General features: G+C 48.0%; 1 protein-coding gene across 2 annotated transcripts in view; it reads left to right on the plus strand.

The window, feature by feature from the left end:
- AFAP1 (actin filament associated protein 1) overlaps positions 1 to 25532 on the plus strand; it is a 149176-nt gene that overhangs the window by 86412 nt on the left and 37232 nt on the right. For both annotated transcript variants that reach the window (XM_022554796.3, XM_022554794.3), the window contains exons 7-9: positions 10377 to 10472; positions 13697 to 13778; positions 18911 to 19060. In XM_022554796.3, coding sequence (XP_022410504.1) covers positions 10377 to 10472; positions 13697 to 13778; positions 18911 to 19060 — 328 coding nt within the window. The remainder of the gene's footprint in view (positions 1 to 10376; positions 10473 to 13696; positions 13779 to 18910; positions 19061 to 25532) is intronic.

A 25532-nucleotide genomic window follows, 5' to 3' on the forward strand; every position in this document is an offset into this window, starting at 1 on the left:
TTGGTCTTGATTATTATCTAGGTATACTTTAGAAATACTTTTTACTTACAATGTCTGTCCTCATAAACACGAAATGACGTTATTTTTCATGTTTAAAATTTCCACGGAAATGGCTTCAAACTGCACGTGTTCTGCAGCCAGCTGTTTTCCCCCATTTGCTTGCACCCTCTCACTGTCACGGGCAGTGTTCAGTGAGCATTCTCGTGCGGGTCACCTGGTCTCGGTGTCCTGGTTTCTCTAGGATGGAGACCGTATGTTGGAATTGCTGGTGTTGATATGTGCACACCTTCAGCATTACCAGAGCCTCGCAAATTGTCCTCCAGGGTCGTTTGTACAGTTGTCGTTCTACCAGCAGTGTGTGAGAGCAATCACTTTGTATGTCTCCTTTGAGTTTCTTTGTACCTATGCAGCAAATAGAAATGCAAATTTCAATACCCGTCCCCCCACCCTCATAAAAAGGGTGCAGAAACAAGGTTCTGCACCTTGGTTTTTTTTCCTAAATAGAGTATCTTGGAGACTTTTTTTCTCCAAGTTAGAGGATAGAGCACTTTTTCCCTTTTACAATACATAGCATTTCATTTTATAAATAGAATATACTTTAAAAAAATCTTATCTTCTATTTGTGGAGATGGGGTTGCTGTCATTCTTGTGGTGTGACAGGGAGCTCTATAATGTTAATCCTGTACCCACATCATCTCACAGTTTTGCTAGTCTGTACACTGTATTTCCAAACGAGGAATTGTTTGCATGAAGGTTATAAGCAATTGGAATCTTGAGATACAGTTGAATCACTTCGTAGGTTTACCAGTTTCCCTTCCCACCAACAGTGCGTTTCCCCCCAGCGGTGTGTGAGTGCCTTTTCCTCCCAAAAGCATGTGAGTGCCTTTTCCCGCTACTGTCCTGCCAGCAGCCTGCGTTATCAACTTTTGAACTTTTTGCCAGCCTGATAAGGGAAAATGATATCTCATCTAGTTTTAATCTGCATTTCTCTCATTATGAGTGACATTGAGCATCTTTTTATAGGGTTCAAGAGCCTATGGCTGTATTACTGTTTCCGTGAACTGTCTGTTTATATCCTTTGCCCTTTTTGTAGATATTCTGCTCAGAAATCTATTTTTAAGGAACCTCCTGATGCCCGAGGCCAAGCCAGGTTTGGTAATCACAGCTCTAGCTCAGCCTACTCATTTCCACTTGGATAAAAGTCCTCATGGAAGAGAGCATTTGAGAGCAAGTAAGTGTTTCTGCAGGCAGATAGGCTGTTAAGGCAAATGGCATTCCACAGCCATTTTCACTAAAGTTTTATTTGACTCTTATAACTGCTTCTGAAATTCATTATACTAAATATAAAGGAGCCGGGAAGGAGAAGGTGGTGAGCCAGCACTGTGTAGAAAGACAGTGTCGCTAGAGCTCAGACTGGAGTCCGACGCTGAGTTCTGACCTCAGCCCCGCCAGTCACTCGCTGAGTGTCTTAGATGAGCTACTTGACTTCTCCGTGCCTCAGTTTTCTCATCTATGAAAATGCGAGGGGTTGAAAGTAGTGTCTGCTTTTTAGGGTTGTGAGGCTGCAACCATGTTAAGATATAAAGTGTTTAGAAGAGCACCTCGCCTGTATGAGCACGTATGTAGGTGCAAGCTGCTGTTATTTGTGGTGTTAATAAACATACGAGCTCCTGTTGAAATCTGTTTGGGAATCAAGATGACAGCAGGATGTTTTTAGGGGCCAGAGCTACAAGTGTTCACAGCCCTTCCTCCCACCCCCCTTTGCCCAGACCTGCAGGGAGTCTGGGAAACATCTTCCTGTGTGCCCATAGGGAGGAAGCCATGTGCCAGTCATCTGCCGTATCCCCTGCTGCAAATAAATTAATAAACATCCCAAAACAACTCTTAAAGGCCTATGCCAAAGAGAATGTTTAAGGGAAATTGGCTGCACTGTAGACACCCCTGTCCTTTTCTAATGAGAATCCGTGAGAGTCCTAATGCTGATCTTGGTAAATTGCATCCGTCCTTTTCCCCCCATTCCCTGCTGGGTAATGTAGGGGTTTTACAGCACCTCCTGGTTTCAAGCAGTTTTAGAGGAATACAGTTGAAAAGAGTTTTCAGCATGATTTAATGTGCTAGGAGACTATCGTTGTGGTTTTGCCAGAGTTCTCAAGGAGGATCACAAACAAGTTTATTGTATACTTTAGCTCATAGAACCTGACCCTGTGTGTCCTTGAAGAAAGGTTGATCTTAGTTCCCCGACCAGAGATCAAACCTGCGCCTCCTGCAGTGGAAGAGTCTTAACCACTGGACTGCCAGGGAAGTCCCAAGAAAGGTCTTTCGTACTCTCCCAGGCGTCTCCCCTTACTTTGTTTCTTCCTGAAGAAGGGCCTCCATGTAGTGTCATCATTTCCTTTCACCCTAAAGAAATTAATAAAATAAAATGATTTCTTATAGAGCAGACCTTCTGGAAATAACTCCTTTCAGCTTTTTGTTTGTTTGTTTTTTTCTTCTCCTTTCAGCTTTGACTAGAAATGTCTTTATTTCACCTTAACTTTTGGTGAGAAGTTAGCCATCACTTGTATCAATTGTGCCTTTGAATGTGATGTGTCATTTTTTTTTTTTCATGGCTCCCTTTAAGATTTGCTTTTTTAATCTTTGGTTTTCAGCACTTGACTGTGAGGTGTCTGGGTGTGGCTCTATAGGTTTTTATCTTTCTCAGAGCTTTTTTTTATTCTGTGGGTTGATGTCTTTCATTGGTTTTGGACCATTTTTGGCCATTATCTTTTCAAATATTTTTCTGGCTCATTTTTTCTCTCCTCTCCTTTTAAAATTTGTTGGTACATGTTAGGTCATTTGGAATATCCCATGGATTTTGGATTCTCTGTTCTGTTTTTCTTCACTCTTCCGTGTGTTTCAGTTTGGGTGGATACTTTAGATTTACCCATCCTCAAGTTTACTGGTCCTTTCCTCTTCTGTGTCCAGTGTGCCCTTAAGCCCATCTTATGAATTATTCTTTTGTGACATCCTATTTTTCATTTCTAGCATTTTTCTTTTGCTTTTTTAAAAAAAATAGTTTCCATCTCTCTTCTGAAATTCTGTATCTCTTCACACATGTCTTAATGCCTTTTTCACAATCCATTTTGACTTCCTATCATAGTTATTTTAAAGTGTTTTGTAATTCTGATGTTTGGATCATCTCTAGGACTGTTTCTATTGAATGTGTCTCATGAGTTTACATTGTATTCCATCTGTTTTGTGTAAAAGAACAGTAGAGACTGAAGTAATTACTGTTCCCTCCAGAAAAGGGTGTGCCCCTTCCCCCGTCTGCTGCTCATAGGTGGGCTGCCTCCGTCTCACTAGTTGAGGCAGATCTGGACTGGGCTGCAGCTTTACTTTGATTCACTTTGCTATTGCCTTCACATGGTTTCAGAGCTGGATCTGGAATTTTCCATCAGCGTGGCTTAGGTTCTGAGCTATGGTGGAAGTCTGGATGTCTCTGTGTGCTACAGACACATGCTAGCTTTCTGGACCAGCTTGGTTTTCTTTTTGGCCTGATGCTGGCCAGCTCTTTGGTTTGCTGGGGTATTCTCTCTGTTCTCTCTGAAAAATTCTCTCTGAATATTTTTAGAGCTCACCCACCTTGTTTTTGTTGTCAAGGTGAGAGTGGTGGCCTGCGTGCCTTTCTGTGTGGCAACCAGAAGTCAAGATACCATGTGCTGCCCCTTTTTCTTCATCAGTCTTGCCAGAAGTTTATCTATCTTATTAGTTCTTTCAAAAAAACCAAATTTTTCCTCTGTTGATTTTTCTGTATAGTACTATTGTTTTTTATTTTATTAAGTTCTCCTCTTCTTTTACTTTGTTTTGGCTTAATTTTCTGTAATTATCCCAACTTCTTGAATTGTGTACTTAGATAATTGATTGTTAGCCCTTTCCGTGTGTGTGTGTGTGTGTGTGTGTGTGTGTGTGTGTATATATATATATGGATTTAAAGCTATGCATTTCCCTCTAAGTACAGTTTTAGCTGCATCCTCTATTTTGATTTTTTGTGTGTGTGTTTTTATCATTCAGTTTAATGGTTTTTTTGTTTTGTTTTTTGGCTGCAGTGGGTCTTTGTTATGGAGCGTGGGCTTTCTCTAGTTGCAGCGAGTGGGGACTACTCTTTGTTGCGGTGTGTGGGCTTCTCATTGTAGCGGCTTCTCTTATTGCAGAGCACGGGCTCTAGGTGCATGGGCTTCAGTAGTTGTGGCATGTGGGCTCTAGAGCGTAGGCGCAGTAGCTGTGGCACACAGGCTTAGTTGCTCCACAGCACATGGGATCTTCCCAGACCAGGAATCGAATCCGTGTCCCCTGCATTGGCAGGCAGATTCTTAACCACTGCACCACCAGGGAAGTCCCCTATCATTCAATTTAAAATATTTCCTAATATCTGTTGTGATTCCCTTTTTTACTAATGGTTTATTTGGGAATATATTGCTTAGTTTCCAAGTATTCAGTGATTTTTAAAAAAATTACCTGATTGTTTTACATTTCTAGTTTAATTCCACTCTAGTCACAGAACTTTATATGGTTTCACAAAGTAGAAATTTATAGACTTGATTTATTGCTCAGCATGTAGTCAGTTTTGGTAAGTGTTCAGTGTCTACTTGTAAGGGATGTGTATTATGCATTTGCTTGGTGTACTCTTCTATATATGGTTGTTAGATCACAGTCATTAATTGTCATGTTCAAATCTTCTATATCCTTACTAATTTATTTATTTGTTTTATCAGTTACTGAGAGAGAGAGAGATGTGGGAATATCTACCACTTTGATTATGAATTTATCTATGTCTTTTTTATTTCTGTTAGTTTTTGCTTAGTATTTTTGAGGCTATGTTATTTGTTGCATACAAAATTTAAATGGTTATATTTACTGGTAGTTAAAACCTGAAATATCCCTCTTCCTCTCAGTGTTTCTTGCCTTAAAGAATTACTCTCTGATTAATCTCTAGATTAATTATCTTCCTTAATGGTACCTTTTGATGAACAGGAATTGTTAAATCTGAAATCTAGTGTATCAGTCTTTACTTCTGTAGTCAGTACTTTTTGCATCCTGCCCACCCCCCAATTTTAGCATATTCCAAGTTACCAAGATAGAACCTGTATTTTCTTCCAGAATTTTACTGGCTCAGTCTTTACATTTAGGTCTCTGATTCATGCATATTGGTTTCCATGTACAGGATGACATATGGGAGTCAAGATTCATTTCCTTCCATATGCATAGTCAGTTGTTTTAGTACCATTGAAATGGACTTAATTGCCACAATTGGAAATCAGTTGATTGTGTTATGTGTGCGTCCTTTCTGGGCTCCTTGTTCTGTTTCATTCGTCTGTTTGTATATTCTCATGTCAATGCCAGATTGTCTTGATTGCTGCAGCTTTAGAGAGAGCCTTGAAATCAGCTAGTATGTGGCTTCCAACTTTTTTTTTCTAAATGATTAAAAACTTTGAAATCATAGTTTTATGTGTAAGAAGTCAATGCTGTCATCATGTTTTTTTTAATTTCACCTTGTCAAGGCCACATCTTTATGATTGAAGTAGATTCTTCTTCTTAAAGAACTATCGTAAAACAAACAACCCTTCTTTATCTTGATGATAGCGTGTTAGAGTGACAGAAGATTGAATGAAAAGTCTGGAAATCTGGAGTATATTCTGAGAATGCCTTTAACTCATTATGATATTTTTGGTCAGCAAACTCTTTCCCCTTTATCTATCAAGTGGAAATAATACTGATCAGAATGGTCAAAAAGCTAGAATGAAAAAGTTATATAAACGCACTCTTAGAACTGTAACAAACACTTGAAATTGGTGATTTATTAGTATCACGTCTTAGGATTCCTTCTGTGAAAATTCCAACAACTCTCTGTCATGAATTGCTTTGCAAAACAGATGCCGAGTCTTATTCATAAAACTCCTCTTCGCCCGCACTGTCCTAAACCTATTATCCAGGCGTTCAGTATTTCGAAACGTGGCTTCAGTGTAACAATTAAAGACCTTTTTGGTAAGTCACACGCACTCCCTCTGTCAGGTATGAGAAGCCTGGGGCCTTTGTTGGGCCAGTACAGGACTTGACAGACGCTTCAAGGATCGTTACCAAATTTGTTTCTGTCCTTTTGGTCTGCAGCTTCCATTACCAGCAGCTCTTGCCAGAGGTCCCTCTCGGTGTGTGTGTGTGCATATGCTGAAAACATGAACCATCTTGTTGGGGTCACTCGGAAGACAAGAGTCAATATTCCCAGAAATGGAGCGGTCAGATTTCCTTAAAAAATGTGCAGAGATTGTGTTTCTGGAGATGCAGGCTCAAGTTAAAAGCAAACAGAAATACCACAGAACATATAACAATTTGTATTTTGAGGGATTTGTGATTCTGAATTTGGATCCAGTTCTCTTTAATACGTATTAAACTTCTCACAGAACATGGCTCTTTCAGAAGAAGTATATTAGTATAAAAACCTCATTTGCAGCTATTTGAGAAATCGGGTGATAAACCTTTTATTTACTACTTCCGAATGAACTCTGCAGGGGCAATATGGCAATAAACAGCAATCAGAGAAGAAAGACAGTTCCGTGAAGATAACCTGAAATAATCCAACCGTTTGATAAAACCCATGGAAAGAAAGACTGGTTTCTCTCATTGATCTTTTCAGCAGTGCCTTTCTCTGTACCTGGGATGTAATTACTATTATTAAACAGTCTCATGTTGCTGGGATACCATGAATAACCCCACCTGGCCCCGGGCGTGCTGGGTCTCCTCTGGTCTACCGAATCCACCTCATTCTGTTCTCTCCACGAGGAATTCAAGTTCTAGAAGGGAGAAACTAATAGGGAGGAAGGGGTATAGTTGATCTATGTACAGCATTGTAAGCATGCGGGTATTTGGGTTGGCTTCATCAGGAAAGGCTTCTCAGAGGGTGATTGCATTTCGTGAGCTGGCTTTGAAGGCTCGGTGAGCTCCCCTGGCTTCGGAGCTTCAGAGATTCCTCGGTTCCCCAAACGTTTGTTTGCGGGAAAAACAGGACCTGGTATGGGACGGGGGAGAGTGGAGGGGACAGTCCAGCGCCAGGAGTGGGAGGAAGTTGGTGAGGCTGGGGTGTGTTGTGCTGCGGGCACGGCTTTCAGCTGATGCGCTTTTTCTTTCTCTCTCTCTTTTTGTTTAAAATTAATTAATTCATTAAATTTTTGGCTGCATTGGGTCTTCGTTGCTGCGTGCTGGCTTTCTCCAGTTGTGGCGAGCGGGGGCTACTCCTCGTTGCTGCGTGTGGGCTCCTCATTGCGGTGGCTTCTCGTTGCGGAGCACGGGCTCCAGGTGTGTGGGCTCATTAGCTGTGGCTCTCGAGCGCTAGAGCGCAGGCTCAGTCAGTAGTTATGGCGCACGGGCTTAGTTGCTCCACGGCATGTGGGATCTTCCCGGACAGGGCTCGAATCCGTATCCCCTGCATCGGCAGGAGGATTCTTAACCACTGCACCACCAGGGAAGCCCTCTCTCTCTTTTATTTTTTAAAACTTCCCCATCCCTGAGGATTTTAGGAATCTATGCAGAGGACTAGGGAAACTTTGTCACAAGGCTTTACTTTTCTCATGTGATGGCCTAGTCTCTTTCCTTCTGTTTTTCATTCACAGCTTTTTTTTTTTTTTTTCTCATAGGGAATTTCAGGTCGAATTTATCTCTTCATTCCCTCCTCTTTTTCTTTCATCAAACTTTTTTTTAGTCGCTGTTATGTGCTAGACACTGGGAATGCCAGCCTAAGTGAGACGGAGCCCCTTCTCTCAAAATGAGCCCGGCTTGATAGAAGAAGCAGACCTGCGGGTCCAGGATGCCCGTGACCAGGGCCTGAGTGCAATGCGTGGCCCGTGGAGGGGCAGCTGCATTGTGTTCCATGCGGGAGGGTCCGAGCAGGCTTCCTGGTCACGGGGGACCCAGGCTGCTCATGAAGGATGAGTCCCGTCCAGCCGAGAAGGGAGCACACCTTCTCCAGGAGATACCTGAGATCTGACTGGAGCTTCATAGATCCTTCCCCCTTTGGAAAAAAGAAAAAAAAAAGGAAAGAAGACAGACAACTGTGTTTTGCATAAAAGCTTTTGCCAGAGATAGGTTTCTGCAGGTAGTGTTTTGTGGGGTTTAGCCTTCTAGTCTGAAACAAGGACCTCGAGACCCTTAGCAGCGTGTGTACAATTGAATGCATTTTCGCGGGAAGAGAGCACACGTTGGCATCCTCGTTGAGCTGTCCCAGTGGGCGTCACTTTCACACGTTGTGGGCAGAGATGGAGGCTCACAGCCTGGGTGGCTCAGCCGTGCCTCTGGAGCTGGTGGTGGCACTGAGGCTTCAGCCCCAGCTCCCGTCAGATGCAGAAACCCAGGAGATTTCCATTGCAGTATACCCTTTCCCAAGAGGGAAGAAAACGTCTCATCCTTAGGTCAGATAAAAGTGTGCCTTGTCAGCTGAAGGCTTGATAAACACAGGGGAGGTGAGGGAATAAAGACCTGCTGCAGGAAAAGCAGCAGTGAAATTAGCATGAAACGCAAAACTGAGGGAACCTTTTCTGCTCGGAGACATTCAGGAGGTGCAGGTCACCTGGTTGGTGTCACCTTTGCTTACGTTTTCACACCTCAGACTCAACAAGGAGAAGAACATTGCAGCAAGCTCTCTGGGTTTCTTCTTTTCCTTTTTTTCCTGTTTTATTCTGCAACGTGGACCTCACTCCATTGCTTTTTCGTAAAGCAGCTGGGCAGCAGGATGGCTGGAAATGCTGTCCCGGCCTCCTGTCCGTTCCTGGCTCCCATCCCAATCCCAGAGCAAGCCAAGGGAATCTGGATGTGTCTGCTGAGATCGTATTGCAAAGTTACTACACAGATAGCTGGGGCTTTGGCATTGCTTTTTTATTTTTTTCTCAGAAGGCACTTGGGTTGAACCCAAATTGCAGCTTAGTTCCAAAAAGAATAGAAGACATTTTGAAAGCTTTGCCTGCTAGCTCTTCATTCACCAGAGTGTAAGTTGCACCAACCCGGGAGCTTGTCTGTCTTGTTTGCTGCACGTCCCCAGTGATCAGAACCATGCCCAGCTCCTTGCAGGAGCTCAGGAAGGACGGGAGGGACAGTGGGTGGCTGCAGGGGTGGCCGTGCTTGCCAGTAGTGCCACAAGATGGTCCTGACACCTGCGGGTCTGGGCCAGGATCCCTTTCTGAGCTCTCAGCGTAAACCGTACAGGTGCTGGCAGTGATGGTGCTGGTGACAGTGTACACGTGCAGGTGCTGGCTGAGGCATCTTGCAGGCAGGGTCACGTTCTCTCTTCACTCAGCCATAAATACAAGGCAGGTCATGTTGATGTGCCTTCCTTTGCTAGTGAGGATGCCGAGGTGAGAGAGGTGACGCCTCTCAGCCAGTACTGCTGTGCCTACCTCACAGAGCAGTCAGGCGCCTTCTCAGACTCCTACTGCCGCCCGCCCGCGCCGGCCTTCCTGCGCCCTCCCCTGCTTCTCTAGAGCCCAGCCCGCCCCGTCTCTGCAGAGTCCTTCCTCTGCTCAGCTCCTCCCTAGGTGTCCCCTCCGGCCATGCCCACCGCCTCCCTCCCTCCTGCTCCCTCTTCTTGGAGGTGAGCTCTTCTGGTTTGCTTCTGGCTTCCCTGTCCATCGCAGCTCAGACTCTTCCAGCTGCTTCTCTCCTTTGGCCCCACCCCATGTACTGACTGGCTCGAGGTCTCCTCCTGGGTCTCCGTCCTGCTTTGTCTCACCGTCCCCCCGTTGGCTCATTCCATCCATGGCCATGAGCACCAGCCTGTTGACAGTGATCCCCTGGCTCCTGCTGGCCTCTCCCAGCCCATCTCCTGGCCCCTGGTACTCTGGGTCTTCCGTAAACTCTTCACGTCCACCACAGGGCCTTGCACCTTGTCCCCTCTGCCTACAACCCTTTCCGCCGGCTCTTCACGTGGCTGCATCCTTCTGGTCATTGAGCTCAGCTTTCAGCTTACATGTCATCCCAGGAAGGCCTCTCTTGATCTAAATCAGCCACCCCTTTTTGTTAAAGACTCTCTTCTATTCTTTGCAGCGCTGACTGCTGTCTTACCTCCATTTTTTGGTGATATTCATTGTTTGTCGTGGTATCTAACTTTTACTGGAGCGGAAGCCCCATGAGGGCAGGACTCTCACGTACACCGTTCCCTTCCGCATCCCAGAACCTCTGTCAGTACCAGGACGGGATAGACATTTGGTGAATGATGAGTGAAAGAATGAACAAACGAGTGCCTGGCATCCTGGAGCTTAAATCCAGATGCCTCTGACCCCTCGGAACTTTCCTACCGCACTTCCTGCCTCTGCTTGGACCCTTGTGTAACCATCTCTGCCCTTGTGCACTCACCACAGGTGGTCAGAGAGATCTACAGCGGCTGCAGCGGGTCAGCAGACTCGGAATGTCCTCCCCCCTCCAGCTCCCCGGTGCACAAGGCAGAACTGGAGAAGGTAAGGGGCGTGTTTCTTTCTAGGAATTAACCTTGCAGTTAACTTGGGCCTTCCTCGGAGTTTTCATAACACCTCTGCTACTTCAGCACTTCTGGTTGAAAAAAGGAAAAAGGTAACGCAGCCCTGCTTCCTCTCTGCCTGCTCTGTACGAAGCTCACGCTGGCTGTTTTACGGACTGCATGGTTAGTTTTATTCTTCCCAGCTGTAGATGCAGGAATGGCTGTAAACGTGGCACAGGATCTAAGGTGATCAAGGTCACCTGCTGTTACACAGCAGCGTGAGATCCGCAGGCAGCTCTGCGTTCTTCTGGAATACAGCAGGTGCTTCGTCAGTGCACCTTCCCAGAGGTTTATTCCCAGCAGACGGGTAACACTTCCTGTCCTTCTCTGCTCTGTACTTGGGCGCCGTGAGCACGCAGCAGGTGGGTAGGGCTAGCCCTCCTGCCAGAGCACGTGAACCCGCCACTCCTGCTGTCTGCCTCTGATGGAGCTCTGTTGCCTGTATGTGCAGAGATCTCGCTTCCATGGAGATCCCTGGCTTTGTGCCCCACCGTGTTCTGTCGGTAGCCTCTGTCTCAGGAACTTTCTGAGCGCTCCCTGTTTGGCCCCTGCCCTACTGGTGAACAGATCCTTCTTTGTCTATTCTTGTTTTAGGCAGGGTTCTCCAGAGAAACAGAACCAGTGGGGTGTGTATGTATGTGTGTGTACACAAATTTTATATATAAAATAGACATAAAATTTCAATAAAAATAAAATTCTACATATACAATTATATGCATACTGAGAGATTTATTATGAGGAATTGGCTCACAAGGTTATGGAGACCAGTGAGTCCAAAATCTGCATCGTGGGGCCTTAGGCTGGAGACCTAGGAGAGCTGATGGCACAGGTGAAGTCTTTGGGAGGACTGCCCCCTCCCACCCCTTGCTTGGGAGGCCCGTTTTTTATTTTTTTAATTCAGACCTTCGACTGCTTGGGTGAGACCCACCTACACTGTGGAGGGCAATCTGCTTACTCAAAGTTCACCGATTTATTTTTTTATTTTTTAAAATTTACTTTATTTATTTATCTATTTATTTAGTTTTGGTTGTGTTGGGTCTTCGTTGAGGCGCGCAGGCTTTCTCTAGTTGCGCGAGCCAGGGCTACTCTTTGTGGCGGTGTGCGGGCTTCTCATTGCAGTGGCTTCTCTTGTTGCGGAGCACGGGCTCTAGGCACGTGGGCTTCAGTAGTTGTGGCACGTGGGCTCAGTAGTTGTGGCTCGCGGGCTCTAGAGCGCAGACTCAGTAGTTGGGGTGCATGGGCTTAGTTGCTCCACGGCATGTGAGATCTTCCTGGACCAGGGCTCGAACCCATGTCCCTGCATTGGTAGGTGGATTGTTAACCACTGCACCACCAGGGAAGCCCCAAAGTTCACCAGTTCAAATGTTAGTTTCATCCACAAACACCCTCCAAGTTGACGTATAAAGTTAACCTCACAACCCTCACCCTGATATTGTGACATAGTAGGCCTATTTCTCTTTTTTCCTGATTACAAAACTAATGCCTGTTCACTGCAGAAAATTTAGAAAGTAAAGAACCAGAAATAGGATGGATAAAGTCACTTAGGAGTCTAGAGCTCCTCTCAAAGCTCTGCATGTTTTTAAACCGGTTTTCTTCTATTCATGTGTTTCTTTTACAGTTTGGATAATCTGATGCATAAAATTTCTTATGCTGCTTTTTCCTTTTTTTCTTTTCAGTTAACCTTTATACTATTAATTTTCCAGGTTTTTGAAAACACATAACATGCAACGAGCATGTTTGCATTTTCATCACCTGAATAATATCAAATTCATATAACTCTATTATTTATATACCCCCCCACTAGGCTCTCTTTTTTCTTTTTTGAGCCGTGTAAAATAACCTGACACTTTTGTGTAAATCTTTGCTGCTTCTCTGACTATTACCTGAGAAGAGATTCCTAGAAGCTGGCTTACTAGACCAAAGGATAGAATTTTTAAAGATTTTGATTCATGGGACTAAGCAAGTTACTTTCTAAAAGTTTGATCCTATTCTGTTTCTCATCAGCAACACGTCGGGGCTCTTCTTTCACCCACTCACGCGGGAGTTGGCAGTTCTCTTTTACTGTCTTGGTTTCTAAGGTGGCATTGTTAGTGCCTGGCCAGACCTGTTGACCCAGATCCCAGGGGCGCTTCCTGGCCTGAGAGCTGGGCTTTTAGTCCTTCTATCACTGGAATGTGGCACACACTAGGGTCCCGCTAAAGCCATAATTCTTTTACTTTGTCTCTTGCCGGTACCACTGGGGGTTACTGGCACCTGCCTGCCATCTTGGCCCAGCACTGCCTGGACCTCTTATCACGAGGTGAGCGCGTGTGTCCCTGTGTTCTGGTATCATCCGGATATTTTGATTGTCTCCCCGCTGGCCAGTCTCTGTGACCCTGGGGTGTAATTTGAGGTTCTGAGGAGGGGTGTTCTGGAGCCACTTCCTTCACTGTGACTCCACAGGGTCTCTGGTTGGAATGGAAGAGGTTCTGCTCAGAACTATGTTTCTTCTCCTGAAACTAACCTGGAATCCTAATTAGGCTCCTCAAATCCATATATTAGGATTAAAATAATTACGGGTATCCCTGTGCCCTTTGATGGCTTTGATAGTAACTCATCTCTCTGTGTATATTCTGACTGTATTGTTGTGAGCAGATACTTGACACTCGCCCAGTTATTGGTGAATGCTGGGAGGAAATTAAATGAATGGTGTAGGATTTATTTCTGGAAGGATAACGTGGCTTGGTGAGGGGGAATATTTTATGTACTCCTAATATTTGGTTGGCCAGAAAAGTTAGTTCGGGTTTTTCCGTAAGATGTTACGGAAAAACCCGAACAAATTTTTTGGCCAACCCAATATTTTTTTCAAAATTATTTGCAAGAAAAAGTGATTTGATTGAAACAAGCTTGGTACTATAGCGGGTGTTAGTATAACCTCACAAGCTTGGTACCATAGCGTGTGTTAGTATAACCTCAGAGACTTTTTTCTTTGCTCTTTCGATGTTTTTAAAGCTGTTGTAGCAAACCAACCAGGTAGTCCGTGTTATAGTTGGGCCCTGTCTCCAGATTATTAGGAATGTGGCCCACATTTTCTTTCACTTTTGAGATGACTTTTGATTGATCCATGATGCAACACTTGGTCAGTGTGGCCATTGTAAGAATAACTTAATCTTTTGATCCTCACAGAAACTGTCTTCAGAGAGACCAAGCTCAGATGGGGAGGGTGTTACAGAAAATGGAATTGCTGTGTGTAACGGAAAAGAACAAGGTGAGTTCTGTTCGTGCCAAAAATATATAAAACAAAACAAAACAACAACAACAAAAAAACCCCAAACAAAAGCACTGCAGCCAGGTCTGTAAACTCTGTATGGAAAACGTCCTCGGTAGTTCAGTTATGCAGATGTCATCATTCCGTGCTACACTTGCAGAAATCCAGAGAAACCCCTTTGGTTGATACTACTCCTCCATGTCTTTCTTTCAGTCCTACCAAACGTTCGCCTAGGTTTTCTCCCTTCTGTTTTGATATGGGCCCTGCGTGTATTTTAATTTATGACTTATAGCAGGTTACTTCCTCACCTGATTTATCACTGAGACAAATTTGCACTGGAGGGCCGCCGGCATCTTGCTGGAGGCGTGATTTTCAGGGAGAAGAGGTTTGGATGATGAGACCGGGAACCCCTGTGCCCATCCCAACGCTGCCTTTGCTGGAGAGCGAGACTGTGAGCAAGTTTTTCCTCTTTGGTGAGCCTCGTTTCCCCATCCTTAAAATGAGGAGGCCAGACTCACAGATTTCTGATCTTTTTAAAAAAGATTGTCTGGGGCTTCCCTGGTGGCGGAGTGGTTGAGAGTCTGCCTGCCGATGCAGGGGACACGGGTTCGTGCCCCGGTCCGGGAAGATCCCACATGCCGTGGAGCGGCTGGGCCCGTGAGCCATGGCCGCTGAGCCTGCGCATCCGGAGCCTGTGCTCCGCAACGGGAGAGGCCACAACGGTGAGAGGCCCGCGTACCGCAAAAAAAAATTGTCTGAAAATATCTTTATTTCACCTTCATTAAAAAAAACCTCTTTTTTAATTGTGGTAAAATGCAGATAACATGAAATTTACTGTCTTAACCATTTTTAAGCCCAGTTCAGCGACATTAAGTGTCTTCAGTGTTGTGCAGCCGTCCCCACCATGGGCCTCTAGAACTTTCTCATCTTGTAAACTGCATCTCTGTCCCCACGAAACACTAGCTCCCCATTCTCCCCTCCCCCCGCAGGTGTCTTCTGCCTCAGAGACACACAGAGGTCTCCTGGCCTTAAACCGAATAGCAATCCCGGCCACGAAGAACCTTGGAGCCTAAATCATCTGGGCTATTGTGATATTTCAAGGTTCACGCCAGAGGGTTGTGATCTCTGCCTTGGCCCATGCGATTTTCTAACTCGGTTGTATCTTGAGTGTAATTTTAGTTCTTTCCATCGGAAGTTATTCAGTGGAAGGTATCATCTGTGTCTTCACAGGGCACATTATGTGTAATCAAAGCCAGGAAAGCTATCTTTAAGTTTTGCCCTGAAACAGAACATACAATCTGAGGGTTCCTGCTCAGACGCCGAGCTCAGCGGGCATTGCTTTGGCTGGTCTCTTTTCTTGTTTGTGATTTCCTCTCCCAGTGTCCCTGCATGAAATTAGGTTCTACAGAATGATATATATATGTCTAGATATACAGGTAAGTGAACATGTCTGATATTCTTCTGTTTCCTTTTAACAAGAGCAGCCTTCTGTGCTTTGTAAAGGTGACCTTGGTTCAGACACTTTTTGCCTGGCAATGGTGCTTTGCCTGTAGTAGACCCCCAGCGAATAGTCACTGAAGGAAGCTAACAGCTTAAATACATTCCGACCGTCTACCTTAGCTTTTATCCTTGCTGTGCTGTCTTGATTAGTTTGCACTTGAGAAGTTCTAGTAAAACTCCCTTGATCCCAGCCATGTCGTGACTCAGACAGATTTCTCTGCTGGCTGCATGGAAGAAATCCCCAACTCCTGCAGTTTCTCCTAAATGTTAGACTGTCAACTGTACATGGACACGATCCAGATTCTGTGACCAAAGCCACAGGCAATGACTCTAAAACTCTGGTTTCTTCTATCAAGGTGTCAGGCCCTGGCACGTAATGAGCCAGTATGGTGTGATTTGGGGTGAATTTAGTAGAGCTGCTACAGGTACTGCAGCTGACATGAGCAAAGAGCATTGAGTCCCTAGGGCTGATCTGTGTGGAAGTGACAGCTGTCCCCAACTAGCATTGAGCACGTGTACCGTTTAATCACAGGTTAACGGGTCTGTTGGTAGACTTAGCATATCAGTAGTTTGATGGTATTCCTCCCACCTGCCTAAATACCAAAACACCTAGACTCCCATTTATGTAGGATAAGAGGGAACCATCTGGGTTTATGACATTTACGGCTTTAAATGCTGCAAATTAGCTTTGCTTCAGTGCCTGTCAACACCGCCCCCACCCCAGCGCGCCACATTGACAGTGATGCCATTTAAACTCTGCAGCCTTTCTGTTGTACACTTCAGTGAGTTGAGAGTTCTGAGTTTTTAGGTTTTCCTTCATAATTCTATTATATGTGCTAAATTTTGACTTTTGTTTATTGAATGGCATCAACGTATTCTTGTGATTTCTTTCTCACGTTCCTACATCCTTTGGCTTTTTCTTCCAAGGACAGCCTCACTTTTCGCTTTTGCAAAAAAGCAGTGGACACTCAAGGAATTAAAAGCCTTCATCATGTCCTTTCTTTGTAGCCAGAGTCCAGCAAGTACTTTCCCAACAGGAGCAAATCCTAGTAAAATTGGAAGTAAATCTAACAACCTGGCTTTCTCACTTGTCACTTTGAGATGCAGGGAAGGACTGATTCGTGCTGCTGAGCTTTGCAGAAGGTCCCTTCCGGGCACTGAGTGTCCTCGTTGAGAGGATTTTCTTTTCTTAAAGCTTATTAGCTTGAGTGGGGTTCTGGTCAAAGATCAACTTCAGGCTCTTTAGAAACAGCTAAGAAAGGTCATCCACTGCTGCTTTCACTATGGGTTTGGTTGAACTGAAGTCAATGATACAGGTATTCCAACCTCGGACTCCATGTCTGATGGCAGCTGGGGAGGAGGTGTGCCTTCAGACCAAGAGATTAAAGTGGTTTCTTGGTGCTTTATTTTACAAGGGGTTGCATGTGGTGGGAGAGTGTCAGGAGCGGGTGGGAGTGACAGTCCTGTGTTTCTAATATGACCTGATTTGTTTAAAATAACATAGACGTGCTTGTACTAGTCAGCTCAGGCTTCCATAACAAGATACCCCAGACTGGGTGGCTTAAACAACAGAAGTTTATTTCTCACAGTTCTGGAGGCCAGAAGCCCGAGATCAAGGTGCCGTCAGTGTCGGGTGCTGGTGAGGGCTCCCTTCCTGGCTTGCAGACGGCCACCCCTCACTGTGTCCTCATGTGGCCTTTCCCCACGAGTACACCAATCCTGTTGGATCAGGGCCCCACCCTTAAGACCTCATTTAACCTTCAGTGCTTCCTTAGGGACCCCATCTCCAAATACAGCCACACTATGGGGTTAGGGCTTCAGCATGTGAATTCTGGGGAGATGCAAACATTCAGTCCGTAGTGCTGATTACCCTGAAGTTTAGCGCGGCTTCTTTTTAAAACTATAATGTAGCACCTCCTGCCTCAGACATTGTTAACTGTCGTTTCTTTCTAGAGAGGAAATAAGTGTTCAAGCACAGTGACTGGCCTCACGGGACCTCGCTGTGTCCGTGGGGTGGGGTGGGGGGAAGAAGACCTGCAGAGCCCAGATGAGGCAGACCCGGGCGAGGGTGGATGTGTGCTGGCCTCGTTCCGTGGGCGCGGGGCGGCTGGCAGAGTGGAGCTAGAGAAGGGGACGGCTTCCCCGCCCCCGCTGAGAGCAGCTGATGTGGTAGAAAGGAGGGGGGAGGGCGCACGCTTTTAGAGGGTAGGTTTAGGAATGAGGCCCATAGTTTATAATCTCACATCCTTGAATCCTCTTCCTCTGAAGTTATCCTGTGTGATGTTCGTGCATGTTCTGTGTCCACAGGGAGAGGGGTGGGGAAGGAATTCTTGACTTTCATTACATTTTCCGAAAGGTCCGTGCCACCCTCTGAGTTACAGAGGGGTGAGGGGTCCTCCTGGAGAGGACCAAGCAGGGGCCGTTGCGGGTCTCAGGGGTTCAGGTGATGGTGTCTGGCCTTGATGCTGTGGGTCCCTCCAGGGCCCTCCCAGCCCATCCACACTGAGCGAGGCCCTTGGCCCCAGCACCAGGCACAGAACAGCCCTCAGGTGACAGCTCGCCTGCCCAGAAGTGCTCTGGCGGGAAGGGTCTTGTCCCTCAGTCCTGGACCATCCTTAGCACCCACTGTGGTTCTGCACCCGGTCCCCACCCCTGTGATTCTGTCGGAGGTCGTAGACAAAGCCCGCAGGAGCTGGAGAGAGCAGATTGCCGCCACGGGTCAGGTACAGGATAGCAGCCGGCCGCTGGCGCTGTCGGCTGGGGTCCCCGGACTGTCGTCAGCTGGGCACGTAGGTCCTTGTGCACGGCTGTGGCTTCTCAGGCCCTGTCCCCGCCTGCTGTCGCTTACCAAAATGTGGGTTGCCAGACCTTCCCGTTTTCCAAGGGGAGCCAGAAGTCATTCATCTTCATGCAGAACATTCATGAGTTTTGTGCATATGGTTTAGCACTGCAGGCCAAACAGAACACATGGGGCTGGAATGCAGGCTGCTGGTCTAACAGCTCTGGATGGGGCGGAATCCCACGTGAGTCTGACAGGTCAGTGAGGGGCTGGTGGAGGCCCGCTGAGTCCCCCTGCCCCCTCACCTGCCGGACCCCTCCCTGTGCAGGCCAGGTTGCAGCTGCCCAAGCCTGTCTTGTGTTTCTAGACGTGTCCTGCTCCTTCCAGCATCACAGGCTCTGTGTTAGCTGATGCTCTTCTTGCCCGGACGGCTCTTCCCTCGGGTTTCTGCACAGATGCTGCCTTGTACTGATACTTAGCTCCTCTGCTTCCTGACGGCCCGGTCACTGTACCACGTAACCCTAGTTTAGGTCTACAAAGGCCTTCCATCATCCGACCTCCTTCAGGGGTGTGTGTGTGCGTGTGTGTGTGCGCGTGCGAGCACGTGTACATGTGTGTGTGTGTGTGCGTGTGTGTGTGTTCTCAGCCTGCTGTGGAACACAAGCTTCCTGGGAGTGCCTGTTTTCTGCTTTGTCCTCTTGTATCTAGACGAGTAGCTGATGCACGGCAGGTGCTCAGTAAGTAGAAATTTGGGGAAAGAAAATCGGCCGTGAGTCATGCTTTATTTTGATGTTTCTTTTCAGTTAAAGTCTATCGTTGAAACATGCTTTTTTGTCGTCACCTTTCTTCACAGTTAAGAGGAAAAAAAGTTCCAAATCAGAGGCCAAGGGAACTGTGTCTAAAGTCACTGGGAAAAAAATCACCAAGATCATCGGTTTGGGAAAGAAAAAGCCATCAACGGATGAACAGACCTCCTCAGCAGAGGAAGATGTGCCTACTTGTGGTAAGACGGGGGTGCGTGGGGTTGCCAGGTCTGCACCCTCTCCCCGAGCACGCGGAGACCCTCTCCGGGGACACCTCTGTATCATGTTCTTCTAAGTCTTACTGATTGGGCTCTTTGACGTTGGGCTTGTGATCAGTTAAATTGTGGAGAATGGATTACATTTCACTGCTTATTAATGAAGGCCTTGCAGGCGTTTGAGATGATCTCTGAAGTTCTCTCAAAACAAAAAACAAATTCTCTCTTTGATCCCACGAGGTTCTTCCAAATCCCTTTTTCTTTTTTTAACTTTACCTTTTGTTGTATATTTATTTATTTAGTTAGTTAGTTAGTTGCACCGGGTCTTACTTAGTTGCGGCAGGCGGGCTCCTTAGTTGTGGCTCAAGGGCTCCTTAGTTGCGGCATGGGAACTCTTGGTCGCGGCATGCACGCGGGATCTAGTTCCCGGACCAGGGATCGAAGCCGGGCCCCCTGCCTTGGGAGCACGGAGTCTTCACCACCGGACCGCCAGGGAAGCCCCCAAATTCCTTTTAAGTGTCTTTAAAGGGAAACGTTCGCATGGGCGGTTGGCCAGCGGAGGCGGGTGTGTAACATGTGTAAGAGCGTTTACAGGGTCCCTGGCAGCCCCTTCCCTTGGCCTGACGTCACACGACTCACCTTTCTGGGGCTGCTCCGCTTCTCAAGCTTCCGCCTCAAGTGCAGTCGGGCCGGCTGACCCCTCCCCTCGTGGGTCTTCGTCCAGTAAGTGTTCTCTGGGCAGCTGCTGGCAGTGGGGCTGCGTCAGCGGGGCAGGGGACGCGACGACCAGATGACTCCTGCGATCCCACTGCATCCAGTCTAGCACCCGAAGGGCGGCCTGAGGCAGGGGGTCACAGAGACAAACGTGTGGTGACTGACTCTGATCACGAACACGGCGGGGATACGAGAGGGGCAGCGGGAGAGTCTGGCGGGGACGTGACTTACACGGAGGCGCCTCCGGGAACACCTCCCTGGAGAAGTTAGACCATACGTGCGCGGTGTTTCCTAGGCAACCACGTTTACGAGAACTGTGCGACCCCTTTAAGGAGAAACGCTTTAGAGGCTGAAAGATGGATATTTAGCCTTTAAGAAAAATAAGAATGGGCTGTACTTTCCCTTGCGGACCACAGGGCGCATCACACGTCAGTCCCGTAATGCCTTTTATGCGTGCCCGCTGTTTACCTCTCTCTCTCTCTTTGTTCCTTCTCTCGTTGAGCATCTCTTCTGTCCACGGTTCTGGGTGACTGAGGATGCCAAAAGACAGCAGCATTTAGATGCTGCCCGTTAGTGCCTAAGTTGGGCCACACATGCAAAAATGCATTTATTCAGCCGATATCACGTCCCAGGGTGTGGCTTGTGCTGAAAGAGCGCCGTGAGCTCAGAGCTGTGCAGGTGGGCAGGAAGGGTCGGTTGTGGAGTGCAGCGCAGGTAGACTTGGGGTAGGGGGCCTCCCGAGGGGAGGGCAGGGTGGACTCCCAGCTCCTCACAGGTGTGATCCTAGGAAGTCGTGATAGACTTTTGGTGACACAGTAACCCCCCTGGGGTGCTGTGCAGAAGTGCGTGTGGAGTGGAAGATGGCTGGGCGGGCAGTGGTCGAGGCCTCTCGGGGTTGAGGTGTCATCCCAGGGAGGCCCCCATGAAGCGGCCGCCTGTGGGTTGAGCTGGGAGGGGAGATGGTGGCCGCAAATGGAGGCCAGCGGTCTGGGAGCCCCCGTGCATGCAGAGGTCGTGAACTTGCCCCTGGTCCGACAGCAGTGGGGTCACAGAAGCACGCTGACTGATGCTCTTTCCACTGAGAACAACCGCCCTGCGGAAGCTGAGCCAGCTGGACAGAGCCCTGGCGGGAGGGCAGCTGCAGGGGGGCTGTGGTTGCCGGGGGCCTGTGGCCCTCTGCCTTTCCTGGAGCGGCTCACAGCACTGGGTGATCTGCGGTTGTTTCCCGCTGTCATTAGCCCTGGAGAGGAGATAGGAGTCAGGGGTTAGAAATGGAAAGAGGGAATTAGCCAACAAAAAGGGAACTCCTTTTTTAGTTTTTTGGGGTTTTTTTTCTTAAAACTGCCCCAGATCAGCAAAGGAAATAGAGGTTCTTTCATGAAAAACAATTAAACATTCATATGGAAGGCAACTTAGCAACTGTGGTCCAGACCCCTCATTTTACAATGAGGACACCGAGAACTCGGGAAGGTCGTGGGACTTGCCCTGAGTCACACGGCCAGCTGGGGACAGGGACAGGCCCGCCGGCCAACCCTGTCGCTGTCCTGAAGCACAGGTCTCCCCCGTCCCCCAGGGCTCGCCACCCTCGTGACTCCTAATGAACAGCTGTGTGGGCACTTGGCCTAAAGGCACAGTGGAATTGCTCAGAGAGCAGGCCTGGTGGAGCTGCAGCCCCGCATCATCACCTGAGGGTTTCTGCCAGGCTCTCCGTGGACGTCTTTCGCCTCCACTAAGAGAACATCCTCTGTGCACAAGGTTTTAAAATTGTCATCTAGTTCTTTGCTGGGCCGGGGGACAGGGGAGGAGCCTGTGGAGAAATCGAGGGGGAGAACGACTGTCTTCAGTTATGTTAGGACAGCTGCAAAGTCTCAGGCAGGAAAAGTAGCTGGATGAAGGCCCAAGACCCCCATCCTGCCCAGGGTGCCACGCGGACGGGGCACAGACGAGAGCGTCCCCAGGGCAACTGGGAGCTGAGTCCAAATCCCAGCTCTTCTGGGAGATGCAGCCCGGCCAGCTGGGGCTCTGGGTGTGCAGGAGAAATGCCAGCAGGTAGGAGAGGGCTCTCTGCAGGTTTCCCGCAGGTGGGGTGGGAAGAGGCGCCCACACTAGCCCCCCGCCTGTCCTGCCTGGCTCTCACCCCTCTCTCGGGCCCTCAGCCAGCGGGTGCTGCGCTTAGCAGCAGCCGGGTCCACTCCACAAACAGCCACTTTCACAGGGTGATCTGAGACTTGCACACAAACCCCTGAGCAAAGATGGGTCCTTTATTTTCCCATCTCCAGTGCTCAGGAGTTCCGGAAGTATCATCACCATATAAGGGCATCAGGGGATGCCTTTCGCGTTTTTCTGTCTTCCCCAGCCCGTTTCTGTCTGTTGTTTGGACTCGTCTGCAAGCCTCGTGACTGTCCACCTTCTTCTCCTCTGGATCCCTGCAGGCTACCCCGTGGGAGTTTTGAAACCTTGGATTAATCGTATCACCCTGTGCTCAGCCAGTTCAGGGCCTCTAACAATCTTGTCTCACTGAATTTTCCAATTTCTTGTTCCTCTCATTACTGGATTAAGATGTAGGTCGAATTCACCCACCAGTTGTGTTCCCAGCACCGAGCACACAGCCTGGTGGATAATAGCAGCTCAGTAAACACTTGTTAATTGAATGAATTAACTTAAGCAAGTCGCACACACTTCTCTGAGCCTCAGGTTCCCCACCTATGAAATAGGCTTATACTTAAACTACTTTCTTTTCCTTAGAATTGAGGATAAAATCATGAAACATTAAGCTCATTGCCTACTTCATAATTTATGCTCAGTAAATGGTCGCTATTATCATTCATTTGTTCACCTGAAAAAAACCTAAGCGTACCAGACATAGTCAAGCCGCCATGAGGGCAGTGCCGGATGAGTGGCACTGAAAATATCGATAATAGAAATACAGAAGCTGAGTGAAAGGCGTGGTCCCCAGTTGTTAGGATGGAGGGCTTCCCGAGGCAGGGTAACCTGGGCTAGTTGGAAGGACCTTCTCGTTATCTCTGGGGCCCCTTCTGGCTCTAATGGTCAGTGACTTTGTGACGTTTTCAGCAGTAGGATTTTTGGTGGATGTGCAGGAAAGTTATATGCCTCTCACTTTCTGTCGTAATCCACCCAACAAAAGGTCAGGTGACATTTAATCAAGGGGGAGGGACGCGTTCTTGACGTCAAGGGTGTCTCGGGTTCTTTGGGTGCCCGCTGGAGGGCGCGTGCCTCTGGTGGAAGGGAGGGTTTCGGCGTCGCAGGGCGGGGATCAGCTCTCTGAGCAGCCCCTTTCCTCTCAGCCGATCGCAGTCTGAGGCTGGCTAAGATGAGACGAGCAATTCAGTGAAAGTCCTCACAAAAGTGTGACCAGAGCACAGGAGACGCTGCCCTTCCCGTTCTAGAGAAGAAGTCAGTGGACGCGGGCCCCCCTTCGGCCAGGCGGCCCTGTCTGCTCGTCTGCAGCTGCTGGACCAGAGGCTCCAGGTCCCCACGCAGCTGACCGCGGGAGCGTTCACATCTGTCCCCTCCTCCTGTGGTTGTGTGTGTTTGGTCAGCCTCAGGCCGTCCTCATGAAACCTCATACGCACTTGTCACCAAGCTTTTGCCAGAGGCCTTAGAGTTCTTTCTTTAGAATTCGGAGCAAAGATAACCTCAGAACATCAAACCGAAATTCCCAGATGGTTACGATACCGTAACATCTCACCATAACATGATAGGTGGGAACAGACAAACAAAAAATCAAATGATACTGGAATCGCCTTATTAGCAGGGCGCTGACCTGACCCAGGCGAGCCTGCGAAGGGGCCCGGCTGCTCTTTGGTGCCACCTGGTGGTGGGTGTCTGCTCAGGCTGATCGTCTGGGGCTGACGGGGTCCTGTGTAGGCAGGGATCCCATCACAGCCTAGCCATCACAGCCTAGCCGTGTCGTGGCGGGGAGAAAGAATATTAGGGGATATGGGACCTGCCCTCTGACTCCCGGGTACTTCGGTGAGCTGCCTGCCATGTCCCTGCGTGGTCTCTCCCTCATCCGGGGTCCCTACCCAGAAAGTAGGAATTTCGGCCACCTGTTTGGAGAAGGCGGTGAGCCTGCGGGGGGAGGCCAAATGCCAGATGTGGGCTTGTTTCCGTGGCGTTTGCTCTTTACAGAAACAGGCCTGTTACCCACTGTGATTCTCGTTTTGCTTTTCCCTTTTGGGCAACTGTAACTCATTATGAGGAAGGCGTTAAAATATGGTAATTTCCTTTGAAGTCATGCTCTAACTAAAGTGTGGATCTGTCCAATGTAATCATTCCTTTTGTGACTCACATGTCAAGAAACCCATGGCATTTGGTGACTTGGTCAGGGAAGAAAACCTGATGAGCACCTTCCCCTCTTCAGGAGATGTGTCATTTGCGTGGCTGGCCGAGCCGCACTCAGAAGCTGCGGCCCCCCTGCGCTGGGGACAGGTGCACCCACGTGGTGAACTCTAAGAGCCAGAAGTCCTGTGGAAGTTTAGAGGAATCCCCTCACTGTTACTGAGGAGGCAGGTGTGCTTAAATTCCTCAATAAACGTCTTGGCATCTCCTTCCCCACTGTGACCCCCGCCATCTTCTGCAACAAGGACAGGCCCCTACAGTAGCTTCCGAGGTTTTCTGTGACCAGGTCGCTAGACGTCTCAAGTCTTAGTTCACCACGCTCCCCGCTTCTGCAGGCCTGAAGGGATCCCCCCACCCCTTAAGGCCCAGGTGAGGACCCGCCCCGGAGCACACGTAAGCCTCCACTCTGCCAGCCCCAGTGGTCACGTCCATCAGTGCCCTGGGCCTTAGTGCTTCCTTCTACAAACTGTTCACTCGCCTGTCGACCTTGTGTGCCCAAGAAGACTAAGTTCGTTGAAAGCCATCCATGCTTCCATTTGTTTCTTCTTAATTGTACGCCATCATACTGTCCATAGACCATGTGTGTCCATTCGTGCTTGGAACATATTTACGATGGATCCGGTTGCCAGCTATTTCCAAAAAATCCAAAGATGTGGGCCTTCAGCGTGATTAATGACTTATAGACGGAGATATTAAATAGTTCTAATAGCTGTTACTCAGATGTTCAGATATTACATTTGACTATATGTTTTAAGTAGAGCTTAAAAAAAAAGAATAAGCGGGTCAGAAGAACTACGTCATTTCCAAATAGTATTTCCCAGAATGAAAACAGCAGCTCTTTCTCTTCCATCTTCAACTGTGCAAAGGGCTTCAGGTCGGTCTTCGCTGCGTAGCCGTGAACAAGAAGGAAGGAGATCAGGGTGTGAGCCTCCTTTTTTTTCTGAACTCTGCTTCTCCAGCCTGTCTTCGCCTCCCTCCAGTCCCTCCTAATTGTGCAAAGCGCAAGGAACTTCAGGTCCCAGGCACTTGAGCTCATGGGCTCACTTCTCCATTTTCTCTGTAATTTTACAAATATGGCAACTTGTGTCCCAAATGGAAGTTTTAGTCCCAGGTACCCTTTAGGATATATTGGTAGAACTGATTTACATTCAACTGAACGTACTTTTTTTTTTTTTTTTTTTTTGCGGTACGCGGGCCTCTCACTGTTGTGGCCTCTCCCGTTGCGGAGCACAGGCTCCGGACGCGCAGGCTCAGCGGCCACGGCTTACGAGCCCAGCCGCTCCGCGGCGTGTGGGATCTTCCCGGACCGGGGCACGAACCTGCATCCCCTGCATCGGCAGGTGGACTCTCATCCACTGCGCCACCAGGGAAGCCCTGAACG

Source organism: Delphinapterus leucas, chromosome 5, assembly GCF_059928025.1.
Source record: "Delphinapterus leucas isolate spDelLeu-1000000601 "Yukka" chromosome 5, BTC_Dleu_Yukka2, whole genome shotgun sequence".
NCBI classification, from domain to species: Eukaryota; Metazoa; Chordata; class Mammalia; order Artiodactyla; family Monodontidae; genus Delphinapterus; species Delphinapterus leucas.